This window comes from Narcine bancroftii, chromosome 4 (genome assembly GCF_036971445.1).
Source record: "Narcine bancroftii isolate sNarBan1 chromosome 4, sNarBan1.hap1, whole genome shotgun sequence".
NCBI classification, from domain to species: Eukaryota; Metazoa; Chordata; class Chondrichthyes; order Torpediniformes; family Narcinidae; genus Narcine; species Narcine bancroftii.
Window position 1 is genome coordinate 285886485 of NC_091472.1, and position 23376 is coordinate 285909860.

The following is a 23376-nucleotide window of genomic DNA, read 5'->3' on the forward strand; positions in this document are numbered from 1 at the left end:
CGGTTGCAGCGGTTGCAGGGGAAAATTGGTTGGTTGAGGTTGGGTGTTGGGTTTTTCCTCCTTTGCCTTTTGTCAGTGAGGTGGGCTCTGCGGTCTTCTTCAAAGGAGGTTGCTGCCCGCCAAACTGTGAGGCGCCAAGATGCACGGTTTGAGGCGTTATCAGCCCACTGGCGGTGGTCAATGTGGCAGGCACCAAGAGATTTCTTTAGGCAGTCCTTGTACCTTTTCTTTGGTGCACCTCTGTCACGGTGGCCAGTGGAGAGCTCGCCATATAACACGATCTTGGGAAGGCGATGGTCCTCCATTCTGGAGACGTGACCCATCCAGCGCAGCTGGATCTTCAGCAGCGTGGACTCGATGCTGTCGACCTCTGCCATCTCGAGTACTTCGATGTTAGGGATGAAAGCACTCCAATGGATGTTGAGGATGGAGCGGAGACAACGCTGGTGGAAGCGTTCTAGGAGCCGTAGGTGGTGCCGGTAGAGGACCCATGATTCGGAGCCGAATGCTTGGTGGAATGTATAGTGGTCAATTAACATACCAAACTAAGCACAATCTGCTAGAATTATTCGGTAGGTCAAGCAACATTAGTGGGAGAAAAAGGATAGCCACCGTTTCAAGTTAAAACTCTGCCTCGCGTTTCTCCAACCTACCAAAGTCTACATTTTTGGTACATGGGAAGAAACTTGAGCACCCAGAGGAAAATGATTGCTAACTCCACCCAGGCTCAGGATTGAATGTGGTTCATTGGAACTGTGAGGCAGTGGCTCTGAGCCACTGTGCCACTGAGAATATTTCAGTTCCATTGCTTGGAGAGTATTGGAGTCTATTCAGAGATGCCACATGGAAGGTGCTACAAGGGACCAGATACAGATTGGTGACCATTTTGAAAACTTACAAATTGTCCAAAAACAATTTGGGATACACAAGTATTTCTCCGGTTGGCAATCACTGGCGAGCAGAATACCGCAGGGGGTTGATGCTGGGCCCACAATTTGCATTTTATGTGAAAAGACAAACCTCTTTATCATTAGAATGAATCTACTAGCAATACTGTTAATCAGAATTTATTGTCATGAACAAGTCACAAAATTTGTTGTTTTGTAGCAGCGTCAGTGCAAATAAACCATATAAGGACCACCTTACAAAAATAAATAAAAAAGTAATGCTCGAAAAGTCAAAGGAAGGCAGCGTCTTTGGTTCAAACTTCAATATGTGCCAATTTATGCACATTATTTTGCAGTAACAAGTGTGAAAAATTCATTATTGTTAACTCAGTATTCTGTTCATCTTTTAAGTTGATCATTTTAATGTGCCATTTAATTTCAGGCGTGTCCAAGGCTATTTTGGATGCTGCTGGTCCAAATGTGGAAATGGAGTGCAGACAAAAAGGTTTGGAATTTGTTTTACTGTTACACACCACACCCAGCACAGCAATCCTCATTGCCTTTCTGTTTTCAAGAAACACTAGAATTTCATCCTATCAATATTGAGTTCTAGCTTCTAGTTGACAAAAATGTGACAATGAATGAAAAACAAGGATTTTGTCCAAGATTATCAAGGAGTATTAGATAGGAATAATACCTTTCTAGTTACAGGTGCCTATCCTTTTATCTGGGATTCTGAACAGTGACAACCTCCAAAAACTGATGCTTTTCTTGGTAGATGACATTGCATACAAGTAATGTCAATTACCCATAATCAGTTCTCTGTTTTCAGAGGTTGTCCCTATCCCCACCTCTGTGGGCACCCTCTCTTACCTTCGGTGGAAAGGTGACTCTCAGCCCCCAGCACCCGGTGGGAGAGAAGCAGGCAGTTGCTGTCTTAATGCGGGAGCAATGGCAGTCTTCCTTACCCATAATCCCCACTCAGCTGGAACCGCGCTGGCAGAGCAGTTGCAGTTGCATGGGGGATTATGGGTAATGAAGACAGCCATTGCTCCCATATTGAGCCATTGCCATGATCTGATGCGTGCTCCGTAAACTCTGGACTCAGCAGCACTGCACCCCTGTTGCTATATCGGGAGTTAGATGGGAGGGGGTAGTGACAGGCGGCACTGTGCTGCCAGGGTGTGCCTGAGAGCCAGCCTGACAAGTTAGTGGAGCGCCTGAAAGCCACCGGCACTCAGCTCCTTCCCCCAGATGGGCCTCCTCTTCTTGTAGTTTTGCACCTTGACTCCAGCCTGCACTGCTTGGCCACCAGCTCTGAGCAGCCGATGCTGTCCGCCTTTTAGGTCGAGCTCGCCACTGACCTCTACCCGACCGATGCACCGTACAGGAGGCTCTTGGCCAGCACGTGGCGAACCACCGCTCAGCCCGATCATCACCACCCTACCCCCCATGCTCAAAATAGTCTGGCACTGGCCCTGGGGTGCAGTGAGGTCTGGGGCAGGGGGGGTTGACGGCCAGGTGTGTTGGGGGTGGGGTGATGGCTGGCTGGTGTGGGAGGGGGGAGACGAGTAGCAGGGGCTAAGAGCGAGGCAGTTGTTTAAAGGGACCATGAACAAAATGATTCCGAAATCTGGAAGATTCTGAACAAGGGCAGGCATCCAACGATCTCAGATAAAAGGTTTAGGTACCTGTATGCCATATATATTTGTATAATAGTTGATCCTGTGTAAAATTAAACCCCTCCCTTTTTTTGTCCCCAAAATCGCCTGTTGTCCATATGACCCATGTAAAAATTTATTCCCCCCCCCCCCCACCCCAACAATTTTTGGCCTGCTTATCTGCTGCCCTCACTGCAAACCCTCACCTCGACCTCCATCCATCCGAGCTCCTGAAGACCTGACCATGAACTGCCTGCTCGGTGCCAGCACATCTGAGCTCCCGATGCTCCGACTGCCCACCCACCAGTAATCCTGATGCCCTGACCATGGATCCTCGCCTCAGCCACCTGGCAGGGGACCTTTTCTGGACCCAGTACTCTAATTTCATTGTGAAGAAAGCATGTCGGCGTTTCTACTTTCTTAGGAGTTTGCGGAGGTTTGGTATGACATTAAAAACCTTGGCAAATTTTTACAGATGTGTAGGGCAAGTGTGCTGACCGGCTGCATCACAACCTGATATGGCAGCACCAATATCTCTGAGTGGAAAGCCCTGCAGTAGGTAGTGGACACAGCCCAGTACATCAGAGGCAAAAACCCTCCCCACCATCAAGAATATTTCCACTGATGTTGGAGAGCAACAGCAATCATGAAGGATCTAGACCACTCAGGATGAGCTGTGTTCTCCCTGATGCCATCAGGAAAGAGGAATAGGTGGCACAATACTCATAATACCAGGTTCAGGAACTGTTGCTACCCCTCCACTATCAGAATACTAAACAACCAAACCCAATCAGAGACCACCAGCCTACTGCAGGGGGCGATCTCTGTACCTGCAGGAAGACCACCTAAGGCTGACTCCACCTGGCCGGCTGTCAATCAGCTGACCTGAATAGACCCCTTAGGGGACTGACTCCACCTGGACAGCTGTCAATCAGCTGACCTGAATAGACCCCTTAGGGGACTGACTCCACCTGGACGGCTGTCAATCACCCGAACTGAATACAGATCTGAGTTGGCTCCTCCTGGGCCAGTCACACGGGAGCCACCAAGGCATGAACTGGTGATCAGACTTTTACTGGAATAAAGCTTCACCACAACTTATTCCAGTAAAAATTTAAAGAACGACCATGGAGAAGTTCCTGTTGATCGGGAGCCTGGAGATTGACCCTCAACACCCAGAAGCCCAAGCATGCTTCGAGATCTGGATGCAGTTGAGGCGATCGTCCTAACACAGGCTGAGGTGATCAACATGAACCAAAAATGGCTCATTGTGCTTCACACCGAGCTGGGCCCATGAGCTTTCCAGGTCATCGAGGACTGCACGGACTATGAACCTGCGATGGCCGTTCTGGAGAGCATGTACAAGCCCCCAACAAACGTGGTCTACGCCTGGTACCTGCTCAGCATCAGGTCTCTGCAGCCAGGTGAGATAGCAGATACCTATCTGGGGGCCCTGCGGGAGCTAGCTCGCCCGTGCCTGACCGAGAGCAGGGTGACCGAAGGGGACGTGAAGTGATTGATCAGAGTCGCCTGTATGCGAGGGCTGCGCTCGAGGAGCACCCGGCAGAAACTGCTGAAAGAGAACATTGCCTCATTTGCCAGGGCAATGGAGGTGGTCCGCTCCCTGGAGGCTGCAGCTTTTCATGCTCAAGTTTTGGGTGACTGACTCCCCCAACATCCAGTCTGACAGATGCAGACGACCGGTGTAGCCGAAGGGCTGCATGTGGAGGAGACTATCGCTGCTGCTGGCACTCCGCGCGCCTGTAAGTACTGCGGCTCCCAGTGTGGGTCAGACAGGTGACCCCGTAGGGCTGTCCAGCAAGCAGCTCTCACTGCTCCTGATGCGGGCTCCGTGACCAGCTGGGAGCCCTCCCGAACGTCGCCATGTGCGAGGATTGTGCAACGCTATCACTTGCCCCACCACTTCTGCCAACATCACTTCCAGCCCAGCCACTGACTGGCACTGCTGCAGTGTGTTCGCCCTGGGCGCTGCCATCTTCCGCCAGATGACTTCCGCCTGCTTCTATGATGTCACTTCTGCCAGTATGGATGCCGTCACCTGCTTCATGTCCGGTCAGGCTGCCCGATCACACTGACGCCACAAGCATCTACTGGACGCCGCCATCTTGGGCCAGTCGGGTCCCGACAGCACCTCAACATAATGACATGGTCAACACGGGCGCATACCCGATTGCCTACCTGACACACCCCATGCCTGGAAAGGAAGCTGCTGGCCGCTATTCGCCTCAATCATTGGGGAGCAGTGACTCGGACCCCAAAATGGTCCTAGTATCCACCACCTTAAAAAGAGACAATCCCCACGGACTCGGGCGCTCAATGATGGACGTCGCTGTCAATGGGAATGCCCATTTGATAGCGCTAGTACTGAGAACTTTGTGTGCCCGAATGTGGCCTGGACACTAAAACTCAAAATCTACCACACGAACTTTGAGATTGCTTTCGCAGCACAAAACCGCTCCATGACAGCCCTCGGGTGCTGCTCGGTGGATCTGACAGTGATGGGGGTGGGTGGGTGAACATACTGCAGGTTCAGGCTCATGGTTGTGCCCAAGTTCTGTGTCCCAGTCCTCCTAGGTCTGGACTTCCAGTGCCATCTCCAAAGCACCACCTTCACCTTCGGTGCCCCCCCCCCCCCAGCTCTCACTCCATAGCGCACAGTCCTGCGACTGTCCTCAATCCACCTGTGGCCTCTCCCTGCTATGGTTAACCCCTTCTGCCCTCTTCAACTACTTTATGCCAGATTGCAAGTCCATAGTTGCCAGGAGCACGCGCTATTGAGCGGCTGACCGGGCCTTCATTAAGGCAGAAGTGAGGCAGCTTTTGGCTGAAGGTGTCATGGAGCCCAGCACAAGTCCCTGGAGAGCTCAAGGGGGCAGCAAACTGAGCATTGTCATCGATTACATCCAGACCATAAACTGGTACACAGAACTGGATGCCTACCCCCTACCCAGCATGGTCAACGAGATAGCCCGCTATAAGGTTTTCTCGACAACTGACCTAAAGCCGGCCTACCACCAGCTCCCTATCCATACATGCGATAAGCCATATGCCACCTTCGAGGCAGATGGGCACCTCTACCAGTTCCGCCAGGTTCCGTTTGGGGTCACTAATGGGGTCTCCGACTTCCAGCGGGAGGTGGAGTGCGTGGTAGACTGGCACAACCTAAGAGTGATCTTTCCGTACTTGGACAATGTCACCATCTGCGGTCATGACCAGCAGGACCACGATGACAAATTGGAGAGATTTCTCCAGTCGGCCATGGAGTTTAACCTCACTTACAACAGAGAAGTGTGTGTTCAGCACCACCCGCCTCGTCATCCAAGGGTACATCGTGGAACATGGTGTCATTGGTCCTGACCCAGAACGCATGCGCCCACTAATGGAACTGCCCCTCCCCCACATGCTCGTCCCTTCGTAGGTGCTGTGGACTTTTCTCCTATTACGCCCAGTGGGTCCCTCATTTCTCAGACAAGACCCACCCACTGGCCAAAGCCACAACCTTTCCTCTTCCCCTCCCCCCCCCCCCCCCCCCCCCCCGAGGAGCAAGCACATCAGGCAGGACATCGCCAATGCCACAATGCATGTCGTGGACAAGGACACCCCACTCCAGGAGGAGTGGGAAGCCTCAGATGTTGCCCTCGCAGCCACCCTCAACCAAGGGGGCCGACCCGTGGTCTTCTACAGGACCCTCCATGGTTCCGAGCTCGGACACTCCGTCATTGAAAAGGAGGCCCAGGCGATCATGGAAGCTGTCCGCCACTGGTGCCACTACCTGGCAGGCAGGAGGTTCACCCTCCTCACCAACCAGCGCGGAGTGGCTTTCATGTTCAGTAAAACCCATAAGGGCAAGATCAAGAACAATAAGATCTTGCACCGGTGAGTCAGGCTGGGCACGTTCAGCTACTACATCCAGTACAGACTGGGGAAGTTCAACGATTCCCCCGACGCCCTGTCCCAGACCTGCGCCAAGGTACAGTCCAACCAACTGCAGGCACTGCATGACTCTCTTTGTCACCTGGGTGTCACACGCCTGTACCATTTCATCAAGTCCCAGGAGCTCCCCTTCACCGTCCAAGAAGTCCGGACCATGACCGAGCCATGCAGGGTCTGCAGAGTGCAAACTGCTTCTACCCGCCACAGGCCCACATTGTCAAGGCCACTCAGCCCTTTGAATGTCTTAGCATCGACTTCAAGGGCCCCCTGCCTTCCATGAACAAGAATGTCTACTTCCTCACGATTATAGATGAATACTCCCATTTTCCCTTCACCATCCCTTGCCCTTGCACCTCCACAGCTATTGTTATCAGGGCTCTGACGCAGGTCTTCACCCTGTTCGGATACCCAGCGTTCATCCACAATGAGGAGCTGCGCTAACACCTGGTACCACGAGGCATTGTGACTATTTGTACAACTAGTTACAACGCGAGGGGCAAAGGTCAGGTGGAGGGTGAAAACAGGGTGATCTGGAAGGCAGTCCTCCTGGCCCTGAGGTCCAAAGGCTGGTCCGTCAACTACTGGCAAGAGGCCCTCCCTGAGGCACTCCATGCCATTAGGTCGCTCTTGTGCATGACTACTAATCAGACCCCTCACGAGTGCCTTTTCTCATTCCCCAAGAAATCGATGACTTGAATCTCACTCCCAGCTTGGCTTACATCTCAGGGACCAGTGCTGGAGGTCTATAAGGCTGACCCACTGGTCGAGCAGGCGCTCCTCCTCCATGCCAACCAGAACTACACCTACATCAGGTATCCCAATGGCCATGAGGACACGGTCTCAACCAGGGATCTGGCACCAACAGGGGCCCCACCCTCCCAGCATCACAACTAACCAACCCAACCTCCCCACCATGGATACCCTTGACCTACCCAGGATCCAGGGGCCGAACCTCTCCCTCAGCCCCTCCAGAGAACCCCACTCTTGCCAATCCATACCTATCTGGCCACCCCCTGTGGTCAAACGTGCCGATAGACACCACACTGCCCACACCGACACCCGCCCCAACCACACTGGGCCCAGCCAGCCCTTAGGCAGCGACCACACCCTTGCCGACCTTTGACCAGGAGCCAACCACCAACCTTGCAACGGTCCCAGAGACTTTGACGCTGCCGGAGCATCTAAATTTGTAAATATCCCCGGCTCCATTCCAAATCTCCCCCCCCACTCCACCCTGGACAATTTTAAGAAGGGAGTGAATGTAGTGATATGACCACCAGCCAACTGCAGGGGGTGATCTCTGTACCTGCAGTAAGACCACCTAAGGGCTGACTCCACCTTGTTGGCTGTCAATCAGCTGACCCAAATGCAGACTTGAGCCGGCCCCTCCTGAGCCAGTCAAATCGGGAGCTACTGAAGCATGAACTGGTGTTCAAACTTTTACTGGAATAAAACCAGTTGCAGAGTCATTGAGTTTTGTGCTTGCTTGCTGCTTCCTCAGTGCACCACAGAGACTCATTTAAGGATTCTTGCTTTGCACATTATTTATTACTGAATTTTTTTTCTGAATTGCAGGCTGTTTACATTTCTTACATTGCTTATATTTTTCTCTTTCATTTACAAATCTTTTCTTTAGTTTTTTGCACTACCAATCAGTAGAAATTCGGCCTGGCCCTCGGAAAAATCTCAGGGTTGTATGCAATGTCATGTATGTAGTATGACCATAAATTTGAACTTGTTTTGCAGTGCAATTCCTCAATCCTCACTGCTACAAGTTACATTTAACGTTCACATTTGTACCTGTATAATCAGACAATAACGGACAAAGAAGAAAGTATTAGGAAGGGTGACCAAAAATAGTTTAAAAAAAAAATAGCAAGTTTTAAAAAAAGTGAGTTACAGAAGAACTGGTGGAAGGGAACAGTTCAATAGGTTTCAATCCACAATGCTGGTGTGAACAATATGCAAGGCTGAAGAATTGGAACAATATCAATCTTTGTATGATTGTGGAGGTGGAGAATGTTACAAGGTCATGCTAGAATTTATACATTCAAAAGTTTTTTTTAAATTAAATCTATGCATTATGGAATGGGGGTAATGTTACACAAGATGTGCAGACGAAAAGATCTTATTCCTGCATCTACAGAAGGTGCACAATTTGTTCCTGCATTTCTAGCACCCTCTTCATCCAAGGACCTAAATGGGCTTCCTGTGAGGCAGATTTTCATGTGCCCCTTTTCAATCTAATCTGCTGCATTTGGTGCGCTCAGTGTGGCCTCCTCCACATCGGTAAGACCAACTTCACCACTTCAGCGACCCCCCTGCCTCTTTCAAATCTTTTTAGATGAAAACATTTACAGTTAATGGCAGAATGTTATTTATACTGATGAATGGGCAAAAATGGATGAAGTAATTCTTCCTTTATTTCATAGGCTTAGCAGCACGCACTGAAATAATAATCACAAATCCTGGTAATCTACAAGGGTGTAAAGGTATCATTCACATAGTTGGAAAAACGGCTCCAAATCAAATCAAAGCTGCTGTCGGTGCAGTTCTTCAGATGTGTGAGCAAAAGAATTTCTTCTCGGTTGCCTTCCCCGCCCTTGGAACAGGTTGGAATTTTGATCATCTATTTATTTTTATTCATTGTATGCTGAGAAAAGCCTACATGTGGTTAGAACCCAAATTAAGATTTTTAAAAAATAACTAGTATACATAAATTGTATCTTGAATATGATCAACTATATAATGTGAAATCTGAGGCAACATGTGGGAATGGAAATAGAGACTCATTATAATGGAAAGACTGTAGTGTCTGAAAAGTAAATTAAACAGGCTGGCAATGATCGTCTCAGGCTTAGCTAAAAGTATTGTTCAATGTGTTGTTGGCTCTTGACTTCCCCTCCTGCTTGGTCCTTCGCTGGTAAAGACTAATAACCACAGGGTCCCCTCTCCCTGTTCATGCTGGAGGCCTTGGAGGACCACAACAGAAACCATCCTATAATCTTGAAAAAAAGCACTTTATCTCAATCATATTTTGCAAAGACAAAGAGCAAATTTCTTCAGTTCACTTCAGCAAAATGTGATACACCTCCAAGTAGCAGGCATATTTTGAAAAGTACATGGGGTAGCAATCTATTGGAGAATTTTACTGTTTAGACACAACTTCCTGTGCATATTTTAGTGTATTGGGCCCATACAAGCATTTCAACAGGACATTACAAATCAGCATTGCACACAGACTTGCATAACTAACTCTATACTTCCACAATGCATGTGAATTGGGGAATTCAAATTGATCAGTGTAAGAGATGTTCCAGTCTTGATATCATCAAAATCCAAAGTGGATGGCAAAACAGAACATGGTAAAGGTACCAAAAGCATTTGCACAGTGTATCATATATTCTGAATTTTTGCTACATTTACATTTATATTAAAAAAAAAATTTTTTTGGGTGCCAACAGGCAAATGCGGAACATCTTTACTTTGCAGAAGCCAAAGATGTGCTTAAGCCAGGCAGAATGAAAGATACAGTCTGAAGACTGTTACAGGAAGTGGAAAAATTAAGGTCATAAATATACTGACAATAACCACATGAGCAGTTCGAGTATAAGACAGCTTTAATAAACTAATATGTACACTAAAAGGTCTTGTCTCTCTGCAAGACGAACCTGGAAGGCTGGACTGTAGCTCTGGACTGCTTTATGTACAAGGTCACTGGGATGAACCCTGGTGACCTAGTGGTGTAATTACATATCACCTCAATAAATGACCACATTTGGTATCCTTGTACTTTATCATGTGTCTTAGTCTTGGTGAGCAACTTGTCCGTGAACTACTCTTTGCAGACGATGCTGCTTTAGTTGCCCATTCAGAGCCAGCTCTTCAGCGCTTGACGTCCTGTTTTGCGGAAACTGCCAAAATGTTTGGCCTGGAAGTCAGCCTGAAGAAAACTGAGGTCCTCCATCAGCCAGCTCCCCACCATGACTACCAGCCCCCCCCACATCTCCATCGGGCACTCAAAACGGTCAACCAGTTTACCTATCTCGGCTGCACCATTTCATCAGATGCAAGGATTGACAACAAGATAGACAACACTCGCCAAGGCAAATAGCGCCTTTGGAAGACTACACAAAAGAGTCTGGAAAAACAACCAACTGAAAAACCTCATAAAGATTAGTGTATACAGAGCCGTTGTCATACCCACACTCCTGTTCGGCTTTGAATCATGGGTCCTCTTCCGGCATCACCTACGGCTCCTAGAACGCTTCCACCAGCATTGTCTCCGCTCCATCCTCAACATTCATTGGAGCGACTTCATCCCTAACATCGAAGTACTCGAGATGGCAGAGGCCGACAGCATCGAGTCCACGCTGCTGAAGATCCAGCTGCGCTGGGTAGGTCACGTCTCCAGAATGGAGGACCATCGCCTTCCAAGATCTTCCCAAGATCGTCTTATATGGCGAGCTCTCCACTGGCCACCGTGACAGAGGTGCACCAAAGAAGAGGTACAAGGACTGCCTAAAGAAATCTCTTGGTGCCTGCCACATTGACCACCGCCAGTGGGCTGATATCGCCTCAAACTGTGCATCTTGGCGCTTCACAGTTCGGTGGGCAGCAACCTCCTTTGAAGAAGACCGCAGAGCCCACCTCACTGACAAAATACAAAGGAGGAAAAACCCAACACCCAACCCCAACCCACCAATTTTCCCTTGCAACCGCTGCAACCGTGTCTGCCTGTCCCGCATCGGACTTGTCAACCACAAACGAGCCTGCAGCTGACGTGGACATTACTCCTCCATAAATCATCGTCCGCGAAGTCATGCCAAAGAAGACTTTATCATATGCCTTCCCAGTAATTAACGTGTAATATGAAATACAATTATTTTTAGTAAGGAAAACATGGCAATCAATGTCATAAATTTCAACAAAAAGTAAATGAATTAATTGTACAATGATCAGTTTTACAACTGAGGTAGCATTGTTGCTTGGGAATATCAATGGATGCATTGTGCCCAATGATGTACTGTCTCAAAAATAAATTAAGTGTCCTACCAAGTGAGTTAACTAGTTTAAGGTAATAAAAAGAGCTATAGCTCATTGACACATCTGGGCAATGTTGACAGATAATGGTAAATCCAGGCAAAGCTACATGAGCAGATTGGTTTGTGGCTTAGAAAGTCTTTGTCTGCCACTTTTAGCTACAATGTAGTATTAAATCAAACAAGCTTTTAAACTTAACAGTTATTTTGTTCAAAATATTTTAATTGGAACATTTTGATTATGTAAGATAGAACAGTTAAAATAATAAATTTAAAAGAAATGTAGAAGATAAACAGTGTTAAAAAATTAAACATTTTTTACTTGAGATTAATATTTAGAATGTTTATATGTAACACTGAGTTTTATGGTTTCATGGATCAGGAAATGGAAAAAAAAATCAAAATCCTGGTATTGCTGAGAATTAAATGATTTGGAGAGAAACAAGGAATAGAATACTAAAATCTGGATGATCAGCCTTGATCATGTTGAATGTAGGAGCAGATGTAAAAGGACAAATGGCTTGTATATCGCTCTAAGTTTGATTTCTATATTTCTAACATCTGGCACAAAAAGAATCAATTAAAAAAAAAAGTAGGTCTTTTATCAATGAATTGTTTTAATCATGGTCAGTAATAAAATGTGAGGGGAAAGTATAGAGTTAACGACAGGACTCATAAAAGCATTGTCACACTGAGAGATCTGGGGATTCTGATTCATAGCTTCTTGAAAGTGGCTATGCAAGTAGATGGGGTGGTAAAGAAGGCATATGGGCATTGAGTAAAAGAGTGAAGAGATGGCGTATGGTGTGCCATCTGGTTGCCCCAATACAAAAAAGGATGTGGAGGCTTTGGGAAGGATGCAGAAGAGATTTTCCAGGATGCTGCCTAGATTTGAGGGTTTGAGCTATGGAGAGAGGTTAGATAAAGTTTCATCTGGCACTTTGGAGGCTGAGGGAAACCTGATAGAAGTTTATAAAATTGAGAGGTATTGGTAGAGTAGACAGTCATAATATTAGAGCGTGTGCATTTAATTCAAGGGGAGAGTTAAAGATAGTGACAGATGGCTGGAATGGGCTGCCAAGAGTAGTGGAGGCTTCTAGATAGACACATTAATATGAAGCAGATAGAGCAGGGGACTCCAAAGTGGTTGCTATTGACCCCTGGGAGTTGATGGGACAGTCCAATGGGGTCGATAAATACCCGGGGGGGGGGGAGGAGTGTCTATGAACGGCGGTCAAATTAACTTTTGTGGTCGAAAGCAGGGGTATGTCTACGGAAAACAGCACCTATACCAGGGGTGGCCAACCTTTTGTGAGAGCTGGCCTTGGTGGCTGCTATGCTGTATTTGGCTCTGGCCTCTCAATAAATAGAGATAAAGGACTGACGGAGTGGAGAAGAAGGAAGTACGAGTCCAACGCCGCTGCCACCCCCTTCTCTACTACCCCCCCACCTCGTTCAGCACCACCCTCCCACCTCGTTTACCACCGCCCCCCCACTTCGTTCAGCACCGTCCCCCACCTCATTCAGCACCTCCCCCCACCTCGTTCAGCACCGCCCCCCCACCTCGTTCAGCACCGCCCCCCCACCTCGTTCAGCATCGCCCCCCCACCTCGTTCAGCACCGCCCCCCCACCTCGTTCAGCACCGCCCCCCCACCTCGTTCAGCACCGCCCCCCCACCTCGTTCAGCACCGCCCCCCCACCTCGTTCAGCACCGCCCCCCCACCTCGTTCAGCACCGCCCCCCCACCTCGTTCAGCACCGCCCCCCCACCTCGTTCAGCACCGCCCCCCCACCTCGTTCAGCACCGCCCCCCCACCTCGTTCAGCACCGCCCCCCCACCTCGTTCAGCACCGCCCCCCCACCTCGTTCAGCACCGCCCCCCCCACCTCGTTCAGCACCGACCCCCACCTCGTTCAGCACCGCCCCCCCACCTCGTTCAGCACCGCCCCCCCACCTCGTTCAGCACCGCCCCCCCCACCTCGTTCAGCACCGCCCCCACCACCTCGTTCAGCACCGCCCCCCCCACCTCGTTCAGCACCGCCCCCCCCACCTCGTTCAGCACCGCCCCCCCCACCTCGTTCAGCACCGCCCCCCCCACCTCGTTCAGCACCGCCCCCCCCACCTCGTTCAGCACCGCCCCCCCACCTCGTTCAGCACCGCCCCCCCACCTCGTTCAGCACCGCCCCCCCACCTCGTTCAGCACCGCCCCCCCACCTCGTTCAGCACCGCCCCCCCACCTCGTTCAGCACCGCCCCCCCACCTCGTTCAGCACCGCCCCCCCACCTCGTTCAGCACCACCCCCCCACCTCGTTCAGCACCGCCCCCCCCACCTCGTTCAGCACCGCCACCACCCAAGGATTCCATGCCTTGGGGGTCCGTGAGGGATCAAATATTCCATGAAGGGATCGATGGTCTAAAAAGTTTGGGGCCCCGGGATAAAGTGATAAGGATCATGTGCAAGCAGCGGAGTTTTAATTTAATTTGGGCATTATGTTCGGTGCAGACATATTGGTTGAAGGGCCTGTTCCAGTGTTGTAATTTTCCATGTTTGATGCTTTCATTTGCATAAGGCCAAATCATCGAACATTATAGCACAGTACAGGTCCTTTGGCCCACAGTGTTGTGCCGACCCATATGGACCTACCATTAAAAACCCTCTCTATTTTTCTTTAATCCATGTACCAGTCTAAGAGTCTCATGTGTAAGTTTTGAAATTCTTTGCACTCTAATCAATAGGACAAGGACAGGCAAACCCTTCCCAAGTTGCTGATGCAATGATTGATTCAGTGGTGGAGTTTGTACAGAAGAAACCTTTGACTTGTTTGAAGAAGATTCGCATTGTCATTTTTCAATCTCAAATGTTAAGTGAATTTCATAGCAGCCTGAAAAAAAATGAAAGATCCAATTTTCCAGAAAATCAATCTTTCCTGGACAAAGTAACAAGTAAGTATAGACACGATGCAAAGAAAAATAGATCTTGTACTGAAATGAATGATGGGATAAATGTCTTTGAAGGGTGATTTATGAATTTAACTAATAAAACAATGAAGACAAAAGAGGTTTGAATTAAAATATGTTAAATAGATACCAGAGACATTACTACACGTTTAATGATTTGTTGGATAAAATATATATTATAAACCTGCCATCTTAATATTCAATGAAGTTAAAATAATGCAATATCTGCAAGTCATGTCAATGGACAATATTTAGAAACAAAAAGTCGTGTGTTGTCAGTTTGGATTTCGAAAGAAAAATGCTGCTTTAAAAAAAAGTAACAGGCACAAGACAATAGATTTGCACTAGATCTAGTTTACCTTGATTTTCAAAAGACTTTGCTAACACGGAGCTAAATCCCTTGTGCCTCAGATGAGGGAATGCATATTCAAAGAACAAGCATCAAAAAAGTGTGTTGGATGACATTAGGACAGAATGCAAATAGTGAGTAAAAAGGGCAATTGTTCAAGCTGAGAACCAAGGAAGTGGCATTCCTAAGATCAGTAGCAGGACAACCACTGCTCATAATTAGCAATTTAGATTTAGGAATCAAAACTCAGTTTTGAAACTTCAATTTCTAAATTAAAAGATGATTAAGGTGGGAAATGTGGGTCCCTAATAATTTGCATTGAGGAGCACCCCTACATATTAGATGAAGGTATTCATGAACTTGTAGAAAAGATGGATTATGTTCACCAATTTCACTCTTGTGTTTATGGCTCTACCCTTACACATTTTTTTTTGCCCCCTGGTTAGTGCCCCAGAGTACCTGAAACGGTAATCAGCAATAAATTGCAGCATGACATGTGAGCAGGAAAAATGAAGTTACTTTCTTTTCTTTTTAAAATATTTTTATTGATATCAATAAAAAGAACAATTCAATTATTTGTGCTACAAAACTAGTAAAAAAAGTTCCAATAATGATCATATGTAGAAATGATACAATAGAACCCAACAAAAAAAAAATAACAATAAAATAGATAAATTCTACCTCCCCCTGAGCAAGGTTGAAGATTAACATTAAAAAAAAAATCAAGTGGGATAATCTTGAAGAGAGACCGCACCAGGCCAAAATTCCAAATCAACATTAACGCTTAAGGTTATGATACTAGTCCATAAACGAGCCCCATATAGTAAGTTTAAGCAAGACATAATATCCTTTATCCATTGTGTATTTGTAGGTGAAATATTGTCTTTCCATTTAATCAAAACTGCACATCTGGGTATTAACGAAGAAAAGGACAAAATGCGACATTGAATTGAAGTTAGTTTAACATCCGTCAACATGAAATATTCCAAAAAGAGCTATTAAAGGGTTAGGTTCCAATTTTAATTTAAAAATAACTGATGAAGTTTGAAAAACTTCCTTTCAAATTTTTTATAAGTTTGGGCAGTCCAGAACATGTGAATTAAAGAGACATCGCCTGTTTTACATTTGTCATATCAAGGATTTATGTCTGAATAACAAACAAGACAATTTAGCATAAAGTTGCTTTCTACTTGGAGTAGAGGAACATAGTTTAAATACCCCATCAACAAAAGTTCTGTCAGAGACAATGATAAAAAAACAAACAAAGCATTGGGCTATGTTTCTATAAGGATGGGATTGAAACATTGGGACATTATGGTCATCCTATATTGAACTATAGCCATACCACACTTAAGTGTACTCCCCACCAACCTACTCTCTCTCTCCCACTACTGGCTCCATTTGCCTTTAATCACACATTTCACCCATTGGATACCTAGCCCCTTCTAGTTCCATCTCCTTTCCCTGTTCCCTGATGGTTCCCATATCAATATAATTGCCAGCAGTGGCACCCTTTGTTCCCAATTATCACCCTTCTCCAACTACCTCCCCCCCCCCCCCACCCCGGTTCACCTTAGTCCATCCATTTTTTTTCTCTCTCACTTAGCAGTTATCTGTCTCTGACTCTCAATTTCATTCCTCACCCTCTCCATCTACCCATCATCCTTCACCCTTCCCTGGTTCACTTTCTGACTTTGTGCTGGCTATCTCCCCTCTCTGCTATCAATCTCGATGAAGCCTTTCAGCCTCCACTTTCCGCAAATCTTTTTCTCTACACTAATGCACAATCTTCCTCCAGTGGATAATTTTCTATCCAGATTTCACCATCTTTTGTATCTCTTTTAAGAATTACCGTGTAGAATTATAGAAAAGATCATTAAGATTTGGAAGTGGATGCAGAGAAAATATATGTAATGAAAAATGAGGGTAGACATATCAGGAAAAGAGAACAGGTTGAGGGGTAACCCATGTTTTTTAGATTATGAAGGGTTTTGATGGACTGACCAGAGAGATTTTGTTCTACATTTGTGCAGAAGGACCAATGTCATCATAATAAGATCATGACTAGAGATTTTAGAAATATTTTCAATCAAAAATTGGTGAGGATGCGAAACTTGCATCCAAAGCAAATGGTTGAAGAGAATAGCACAGATGTATTTAAATAGAGTTGGAAAAACCACAGGCTGATATGTTCAAAATGTTCTAGTGATGTGCCAGAGGATTGGAGGGAAGCTCATGTTGTCCTGTCATTTAAAAAAAGGCTCCAAAAATAAACCATGTAATTATAGCACAGTGAGCTTGATGTCAGTAGTAGGTAAATTATTGTAGGGAGTTTTGAGAGACAGGATATATAGGTATTTGGACAGTCATGGGCTGATTAAAAATATAGTCAACATGACTTTATGCGTGGTAGGTCATGTTTCACAAATCTAGTGTTTTTTTTTTGAGGAGGTTACCAGGAAGGTAGATGAAGGAAAGGCTGTGGATGTTATTTACATCCAGTAAAGCCTCTGACAAGGTCTCACATGGGAGGTTAGTTCAGAAGGTTATGATACTAGGTATTTAAGGAGAGATGGTAAACTGGATTTGAAATTGACTGTGTGGGAGAAGGCAGAGGGTGGTAGTGAATGATTGCTTCTCTGATTGGAGGTCGATGACCAGTGTTGTGGCTCAGGGATCCATGTTGGGACCATTGTTATTTGTTGTATACATCAATGATCTGGATGATAATGTTGGGTTATAGAATTATCAAGTTTGCTATGATACAAAGATGGGAGGCACTGTGGACAGCAAGAAGGGTTATCAAAGCTTGCAGAGGGATCTGGACCAGCTTGGAGAATGGGCCAGAAAGTGGCAGATGGAGTTTAATGCCGACGGGTGTGAGGTGATGCATTTTGGAAGGCCAAAAAAAGGTAGGGGATATACAGTAAATGATAAAGCACTGAGGAGCAGAGAGATCTAGGAATGCAGATACATTGTTCCCTGAAGGTGCAGTCGCATGTAGACAGGATTGTAAAGAAAGCATTTAGTATCTTAGCCTTTATGAATCAAAGTATAGGAGTTGGGATGTTATGTTGAAGTTGTTTAAGACATTGGTAAGGCAACTTTTGGAATATTGTGTGCTGTTCTGGGCACCTAACTACAGGAAGGATATGAGAAGTATAGACAGAGTGGATGTGAGTAGGCTTTTTCCACTTAGATTGGGGGAGATAAATCAGAGAGGTCATAATTTTAAGCTGAAGGGGGAGAGATTTAGGAGGAACATTAGGGGGAAGTTCTTCACTCAGAGAATGGTGGGAGAATGGAATGAGCTGCCATCTTATGTGGTGAATGTGGGCTCGATCATGTGTTTTAAGAGTAAATTGGATAGGTACATGGATGTGAGGGGACTGGAGGGTTATGGTATGGGAGCAGGTCAGTGAGACTAGAGAGATGGTCACCACAGACTAGAGGGGCTGAATGGCCTGTTTCCCATGCTGTAGCATTGTATGGGGAGAAGGAAGAGAAGGCTGCTAGCAGATTTAAATGAGAAAGACACAACGAGGATTGAATGGAGTATAGGACATGGAATGGTGAGGACATGTATCCTGTGTATCTTTTGTATAAAATTATTTTATGTCACTGTTATGGATTTTTTTTTCTTCTGATACTAGATGCACTTGCATCAGTATTTTTTGGGGAAGAGAGCAAAAAGAATGAAGAATTCATCAATGAAACCAATACTGAATTCAAAGATGAGATCGAGCCAGCTCACTTTGAGATCTGTGGGATGGAACAGAATGCTCTAGACAATGCAGTGTCCTGGATTAAAAATATAGTATCAAACGAGCAGGCTGAAAAAATTATTATTAGTCGCTATCTTTATGAATTTTCTGTAAATGAATTTGAAGAATTAAATAACCTTCATAGAAGTCTGCAAATCATACTGGTGCTACAATGTAACCAATCTCAAGCTCAGATCAAAATTTATGGTCTCGTGAAAGATGTTTTGGCTGCCTTTACAAAAGTTCAGGAGATGATTGACTGCTTCCAAGGAAACGAATATCAAAGAAAAAATGAGGAACTTGTCAAAAATGTGGTTCAATGGCAATTTCAAGATGGCACACACTACATCCCATTCGACAGTGCCACAAACTTAAAACTAGAAAGGGAATTCAGCGATTTATCGACTTCAACAACTGTTGAAATTCAAAACAAGCATTTTAATGTGGATTTTAAAAACTCTACTGCAAATAGGAATGGAGAAGTAATACATTTGAAAAGGATTTTAAAAAATGAAGGTAATGTTTTTCATTTTGTATACTTTGCATGGATCTTTTGCATTCGTATTCATTAATTTTTTGTGAGATGATATAAATAATGCAGTAGATCAGGACTTTGTTATTTAGGTGATAAAAGGCAAGAATTTTAAAACCTACAAAATGTTAGTTTCAACAGACTTATTAATCAGTTGGAAAAAAGAGTGCATCGATTCACGGCCCAATTTCAGCCATAACATTCATCTTGCGTTGTCCTAAGCTTGGAAATTCAGCTTTTTTTAATCATGTAATTTCTTCAACCCTTAAAAAAAAATTTCTGTTGATATTTAATGGATTGAAATTCAAGCTGCAGAACAGCACCAAAGGACATTTATCAAAACTGATATGGGGTAAATTTCTCAGTGACGTAGCATCTGAATAGTCAGACATATATTAAAAAAATAATTTTTATATCCATGTCACTACAAGGAGTGATTATTTCCACGAATGGAATATCACCCAACTGTATCTCTGTCTCAGCACACTTGCTGCTGACTCCCTCGTCCATGCTTTTGGTTCCCCCTTGACGGATCATTCTCAAGACCACAGGCTGGTCTTCATGTTCCACTGTCTTGAGAACTAGAGGTTATCCAAAACCTACCCGCTCAAGATGTAGTTCTCACCAGGATTGTTCAACTGTAACCTGGTGCATGCTCATCTACTCTGGCTTCTGGTTAAAATCAACCTGCTCTAGCAGTAGTTTAAAGTGGAAAATTAGCCCAAGCCTAATCAGCTTATCAATGATGAATTAAAGCTTACATTTGACAAACATATAAACAATGGCAATAATTATGATATAATTCGTTTGATGTTTGTGCAGGAATGACAAATCTTAACTTTCCAAACCACTGGGATGACATGCAAAAGTCACAATGCAGAGCAGTACAACTGCAGCTGCAATCCCAGGAATACCAGAAAGTCGAGGAATTATTCAGAACAACAGTCAGTCACTTTGTTATTCTAAAGGTATTTCAACAATATTATCATTAATCAGACTGTAGTCCACTTTTCATCTTGTCATGGGTGGCTTTGGATAAATGCAATGAAGATGTTTAGTGCAGATCATAATCTCTTCATACAACAGGTCATTAACATTATTGTGCAAAATAATGTAATGGAGTGATGCATAAGCATTGGTTACAAAAATTAGGAAACTATCTTAAATTCATTGTCCAATCATTATTACATTGCTCTTGTGGATCTGTTTGTTACCTGTTATATTTTATGGTTTATTGTCATGACAACATATACAATTAGACAAACCAGCATTTCTCCAGACTATGATGCACGCTTATACAGTGACAATACACAGCACATTAATAATCTCGTGTGTGTGTGTGTTATATATATATATATATACATGCAATATATACTGTATATGTATGTGTGCAAAAACAGGCATGTATATATATATGTGTGCGTGTGTGTGTGTAACTATATATCAATATACATTGTGTGTGATATATAGATATATCTATATCTAGATATATCTAGATATAGATATATATAGGAGGTGATAAATGGAGAAGAGAGGGAGAGCAGCAGCAATCAAGGGGAGGTGGGATGGCGAGGTGAAGGGAGGGGGGAAGAGAGGGAGAAGAATTATATATCTATAGATATATAATTAACATTGACTTTTTCGGTTTCTGCTAACCTCCTCCTCTTTCCCCTTTCCAGTTCTTCTCCCTCCCTTCCCCCCTCCCTATAGATAGCTAGATATATAGATATATATCATTAACATTGACTTTTTCAGTTTCTGCTAACCTCCTCCTCTTTCCCCTTTCCAGTTCTTCTCCCTCCCTTCCCCCCCCCCCTCCCTATAGATAGCTAGATATATAGATATATATAATTAACATTGACTTTTCCGGTTTCTGATAACCTCCTCCTCTTTTCCCTTTCCAGTTCTTCTCCCTCTCTTCCCCCCTCCCTTCACCTAGCCATCCCACCTCCCCTTGATTGCTGATGCTCTCTCCCTCCCTTTTCCATTTATCACCTCCTGCGACCACCCCTCCCCCTTACTCTTTTGTTCAAAAGCTTGCTGACATTTTTCCATACCAAACATCAGTTAGGTATTTTTACCTTTGTTATGAGCCCAGGGGACCCCTTAACCTAGCAGCAATAGAAATTCATCAAGACAAATAGTTACTTAAACAAAAGTTACTTTTAATTATCTTTAAACATGAAAAAAGGATCAAACTTTAACTTATTACTATTAACTTATCTAACCTAACTTAAACCCCTTCTAATTCTAATGTGTATATAAGTTCAGAAAAGTTATTTGGTTCACAGTACAATCTTACTTCTCAAAGTTCACTGGTTGCAGGCAATTCTTATATTGTACACAAAAATTTAACATTTATGAATTTCATCAGGCTTTGGTGCTTGAAAGGAAAATGGTTACTGCACAGGAAGGTTCTTGTCGATTTTCAGAGAGAGATGTGTTGCTCGTTGGACACCCACAACTCATTCCTTCTGATCAGCCATTTCAGTGTCTTGCCGAAGAAACTTGCCCCATCAGGGTTTTCTAGATGATGACGTCTTTCTTTCACCACAGAGTTCCTTTTTGTTGCCCTTATTTTAAGGGAAACATAATACAGCCAGTTCGCTCCTTTTGTAAGGACCACAAGGGCTTTGACCAGGCTGAACTAAGAACTCACAACCTGTCTTCAAAATGGGGTTTTCTCCATGCTTGCCAGCTTGTCCTGTTCCTGTCCCGGCTGCTGCTGCCGCTAAACTGTAAAACTGAATTTTCTCTCTCTCTCCTCTCTCTCTCTCTTACCCCCACCCCCAAGAAAGCCACATGACCCTCTTGGAACAATCAATTGCACTCAGACAGACTGCGGCTCCAGACCTGTTTGTCTATCTGTTGCTTTTCAAAACAATAATCCATTACTCCACAGAATGTCAAATTAACACCTACTTGTGAAGTTCTTATCGGCATCCTTCGAAGCTTTTGCAAAGGCACCCGGAGCCTGGTCTATCTGACTTGAGCAGAGCTCAGGTATTTTAAATGAGATCTATTTTGAAGTGTTTGTATGTGACATACACTAATAAACTTGCCACAGTTTATCTCCTTTAAATCATATCTATATACAACATAAAATAAAACATAATCTGTCTCACCTTTGCTATATGAAAGGCACTGCGTGAACTGCTGAGTTTCTCCAGCTTTGTGTGTGTGTGTGTGTGTGTGTGTGTATACATACAATGTACACACACGTACATACATACTTTAGGATAATTTACTTATTTAGAGGATACTGTTAATCAGTAAATGAGTACAGCCTTGGGAAGAAACTCTTTCCCAGCCTTGTGGTCCTGATTTTGATGATCCTCTACTTCCATCTAGATGTTAATGGGTCAAAGATGCTGTACTGTCCTCAATAATTCTTTGAACCGTACTTAAGTAACACTCCAGTATTCCAGTGAATTTCTTGGCCATTTTTATGATCCTCTGATTTGACTTGCACACCAATGCTTTGCAGCTACCAGACCACTCAATGATCCAGCCAGACAGGACATTCTGAATTGTGCTCCTGGTAAAAATTGTCAAGATAGCTGATTGAATTCTCACAGAAGGTAGTTGCAATGATATTCCAGGTGTGGGGTGTAGGAGCTCACTAGGACTGCCACATTCCAGTACCATATAGCACTGATGAATTTCATGTCTTGCCTTTACATTGTGTTGTCAATCGAATGATAATTACTCAAAGCATCCCAGCACAAACCTGTATCCTGAGCACCAAATATACAGTAAGTGATACGGTGGTCAAGTAATTCATATATATCTTGAAGAAACTTCTGAAATGTATGATTGTAAGAGAAACTGAATTTTTTTATTTAAATGCTGGAAATTTGCATCTTGTGTGTAATGCAAACAGTATCATAAGTTGTAATGCTCATTTTATTTTTGCTAAAACACACACTTGACCAAGGAAGTTGTTTTAATAGATTGAAAGAATACAAAACATATACCTTTGGAATAATTATATGATTAAAAAACAAATGATCAATGAGAAAAATCCTGCTGAGACAAAGAATGAAAGCTGTTTATTCCATGGAACACCACCAGATACACTGGAATCCATCAACCATTTTGGATTCAACCGGAGCTTCGCAGGAAGGAATGGTATGTAATGAAACACTTTAATTAAATGGGAAGATTGTAAATTTGTAAATTGGAAAATAAAAATACAAATTGTAGAAAGAATAGGGCAATGAAAAGGC

The 23376-nt window shown here is 44.6% G+C and overlaps 1 protein-coding gene across 2 annotated transcripts in view; it reads left to right on the forward strand.

Annotated features, from left to right (window-relative positions):
- The window catches only part of LOC138762053 (protein mono-ADP-ribosyltransferase PARP14-like), a 38483-nt gene that overhangs the window by 9851 nt on the left and 5256 nt on the right, over window positions 1-23376 (forward strand). For both annotated transcript variants that reach the window (XM_069935272.1, XM_069935273.1), the window contains 6 exons: window positions 1330-1392; window positions 8935-9114; window positions 14281-14487; window positions 18505-19131; window positions 19970-20115; window positions 23101-23278. In XM_069935272.1, the coding sequence (XP_069791373.1) occupies window positions 1330-1392; window positions 8935-9114; window positions 14281-14487; window positions 18505-19131; window positions 19970-20115; window positions 23101-23278 (1401 nt within the window). The remainder of the gene's footprint in view (window positions 1-1329; window positions 1393-8934; window positions 9115-14280; window positions 14488-18504; window positions 19132-19969; window positions 20116-23100; window positions 23279-23376) is intronic.